The 4,057-nt window shown below is 37.4% G+C and overlaps 1 protein-coding gene across 1 annotated transcript; it reads right to left on the minus strand.

Annotated features, from left to right (window-relative positions):
- Positions 1 to 2,103: 2,103 nt before the first annotated feature.
- Positions 2,104 to 2,586, minus strand: LOC125024740 (histone H3). The gene has a single exon (XM_047612490.1). The coding sequence runs from the start codon at positions 2,548 to 2,550 to the stop codon at positions 2,140 to 2,142; it is 411 nt and encodes a 136-aa protein (XP_047468446.1). The 5' UTR covers positions 2,551 to 2,586; the 3' UTR covers positions 2,104 to 2,139.
- Positions 2,587 to 4,057: the final 1,471 nt, after the last annotated feature.

A 4,057-nucleotide genomic window follows, 5' to 3' on the forward strand; every position in this document is an offset into this window, starting at 1 on the left:
TCCTAGAACAACATCGGCTCCTTTAGGAGCCACATATTGTAATAAAGCAGATATACAATGACTTTGGTAACCCAGTTAGTTAGTAACATGTTCCCTGCCTCCTACTCTTATTGTTATTATTACTACTACTACTTCTACTACTGTTTCTATTATCAGAATTACTACTATAAGATCATTTATTGTCCTTACACACAGATAGATAGCTCTACAAGTGCATAATTAATTACCAAGTAGACAAACAGTGAGTCGGTTTGTTATTCATTAGCCCTACCTATCTGTGTATCTCGGCTGTTTAGCTTTTTGCGTAGAATGTTGGAAAGTGCCTTGTATGATTTCATTGTGATTGATATTAGTATTATCATCATCATTAATTAATTAACAGACATTTCACGCCTATTATTATTATTATTATTATTATTATTATTATTATTCAAGGAATGGCCAAATCAGGAGCGGTCACTAGAACCTACAAACTACAGAGAACATAACATAACACCTAACTTGTAGAGGTAAGGTAGGTTTGATCATATGTGGTATATTTATTAATCTATTAGCACATAGACCTTGGGAGGAAAGTGGATCGTAGCCTCTGTCACTCAAAGTGAGTATTCAAATAATGTGTTGCGTTATTGAGTGTCTTGATTGCAACATACACCTACACATTATATATCTGTATATATAGAAATCTGTAGATATACATATATATTCTATATATTCTATATATACATTATATATATTATATATATTCTATATATACATTATATATATTCTATATATTCTATATATACATTATATATATTCTATATACTAAACATATATATACAGATTTCTGTATATACACATATATACAGATTTCTATATATATACACATACATAACTATTTATATTTATACATACAGAATTATATATATATATATATATATATATAACTATATATATACATATATACATATACATATATATACATATTTATATAGTTGTGTGTATATATATACACATACCTAACTATATATGCATACATAACTAATATATATATATATATATATATATATATGTATGCATGTATACACACATACATACATACACACATACACATCCACACATACATACATACATACATACATACATACATACATACATACATACATACATACATACATACATACACTCATATGTGTGTATACACACACACACACACATATATATGTATATATATGTATATGTATATATATATATATATATATATATATCCCACTATATATCTATATATATTTATACTTAAATCTCTCTGTGTATATGTATATATATACATACATACATACATACATACATACATATACATACATATACATATGCATATACATATACATATACATATACGTATACGTATATATACATACCTAACTATATTTACATACATAAACATATGTGCATACATAACTAATTTATACATACATACATACACTCTCTCTTTCTCTCTCTCTCTCTATATATATGTATATAGTTATCTATCCTATATATATACATAAATATTTCTCTCTCTCTCTATTTATATATATATAAATATATAGATATATATTTATATATATACATAAATCTCTCTCTCTATTTATATATATATATATATTTATATATATACATAAATATACATACATATATATATATATATATATATATATATATATATGTATATATATACATATGACATATATATAAATATATGTATATATAGGTATATATATATATATATATTAGCATTTAGTGTGTGTGTGTATGCATACATAACGAATACATACATACATACATACATGCATGCATAACACACTCTCTCTCTCTCTCATATATATATATGTATATATAGTGTATGCATATATGTATGTTTGTATGTATGTATGTATGTGTGTGTGTATGTATGTATGTGTGTATGTGTATGTGTGTGTGTGTGTGTGTGTACATTTGTATGTATGTATGCTATCAAGATTGATATAATTAGTATGTATATATGCTTATCAATATTAGTTTGTGTACATTGACAACTTTTACACCACTTGTCTTAATTTCATCTCTCTGGAGACAATCTTTAGGCCCTGAAAAGGGCCGAGAATTATGATCTTGTGTTGCAGGTATGCAATCAAAACCTTAGGCGCGCTCTCCGCGGATACGGCGAGCAAGTTGGATATCCTTAGGCATGATTGTGACCCTCTTAGCGTGGATAGCGCAGAGGTTGGTGTCCTCAAAGAGGCCGACCAGGTAAGCCTCGGAGGCTTCCTGCAGAGCCATGACAGCAGAGGACTGGAAGCGGAGGTCAGTCTTGAAGTCCTGGGCAATCTCACGGACCAGGCGCTGGAAGGGCAGCTTGCGGATCAGGAGCTCAGTGCTCTTCTGGTAACGACGGATCTCACGAAGGGCTACAGTTCCGGGCCTGTAACGATGGGGCTTCTTGACACCTCCGGTAGCAGGGGCAGACTTACGTGCTGCCTTGGTGGCCAACTGCTTGCGGGGGGCCTTGCCTCCGGTAGACTTACGTGCAGTCTGCTTGGTACGTGCCATTGTGCGAGTTTGTATCTATACAGATATGAAACGCGATCTCGCTCAAGACGTCAATTTATAGGAGAGCGAGCGAGCCCTAGCGGAGTCGCGTGTGGCTGCGAGAGTCTGGCTTAACCCCGCCTATTTCTACTGGGTAAATATTGCCAGAGATACGGCACATGTCAGGTCCTGTAATGCAGCCTCCGTGACGTTATGTTCAATTCCTAGTTGAAGCTTGGGACAAACTACTAAGGCCCAATCAATTGAAAGTATTTTACATGTGAGCTTTTGTCAATAACAAGGCCTAGGCGAGTTTGTATTTGCACAGCGGTCAGTTAAGATGAGCGCTCATCTGAGTCGGCCGCCTCGCCGCTACGCAGACGGGGCGCGGCGGTAGCCTTACCAGATCTCGGCCGATCCGAAAATTAGGGCTCTCAGGACCACTAGGTCCCAAGGTTTTTGTGTGGGTTTCCTCTTAGAGAGATCATTTGACACCCCACGCAAAGACGACCTTGGCCTTGTGTGTATAACTTTGGGTGTTATCACGCTTACCTCACGTTGGAGCTAGTGTTTTAATTGTAGGTCAGAGTGCTTACAATTAAAACACGAAGCACTGTGGCAATTGACAGTTTTACTGCGAGGTGCCGGCCGAACATATAAGGGTTCACGCCCGTTCGGCAGGGTTCAACCCCGACCGGCCCTAACACACAAAGACTGTTAATTGCTCAGTGTGCCTCCCTTTTTTGAAACCACTTTCCGCCGTTCCACGTTCCTGTCATATTAGCTTTGCTAGCCTTCCCCCAATTTCCCATCACCATCACCCTTACGCTATGCGATCATGGGTCACATGATCAAATTAACATACTCTGGGGAGCCCATCTCCTGTGAGGTGGCTCTCCAGAAAATCTTTGAAATCACAGAGGTTGCCGTCACGCACTGCTTTAAAGTTCACAACGGTTTTAAAGTTGTTGTAGCCAAACCAGAACAAATGACCCCCTTCCTCTCCTCATCTGGCCAAAGAAAACTCGCTGCTAAGGGCTTTAAACCCACTCCTTCCCCTGAAACCAAGGCAAAATGCACGGTCGTGGCAAAAAAGATCGACAAAACAATCCCGCCACGATCGTGTGAGGCCATTCAGGCGGAAATTACAGCCAAAAACGATGTCACTGTAGTTGACATTTACAAACCTCCTGAATCTCGGATCGTCAAGATCCGATGCTCATCGCCTGAAGAGGCACAGAAACTCATTTCTCGTGGGATCGTGATGTTTAACACATCCGTCCCCACCTATAACATAGAACCTGAGTGCTTCATTCAGATTGATCAATGCCTGAAGTGCTACAGATACAATCACAAAAAACACACATGTACACACGAACAAAGGTGCAGTCGTTGTGGCGAAGTTGGGCACTTCTTCGCCACTTGCAACAAGCCCACCAAATGTTGCAACTGTGAGGGGCAGCACGCCGCCGTCAGCGGGTCTTGCCCTACACGGAAAGAGATACTGAAGACGAAAAGACAAGCACTT

This window comes from Penaeus chinensis, unplaced genomic scaffold (assembly GCF_019202785.1).
Source record: "Penaeus chinensis breed Huanghai No. 1 unplaced genomic scaffold, ASM1920278v2 CTG_3581, whole genome shotgun sequence".
In the NCBI taxonomy this organism is placed as follows: Eukaryota; Metazoa; Arthropoda; class Malacostraca; order Decapoda; family Penaeidae; genus Penaeus; species Penaeus chinensis.

Excerpts from the sequence above, each read along its gene's own strand:
- LOC125024740 (XM_047612490.1), bottom strand. The coding sequence starts at position 2,550 with ATGGCACGTACCAAGCAGACTGCACGTAAGTCTACCGGAGGCAAGGCC.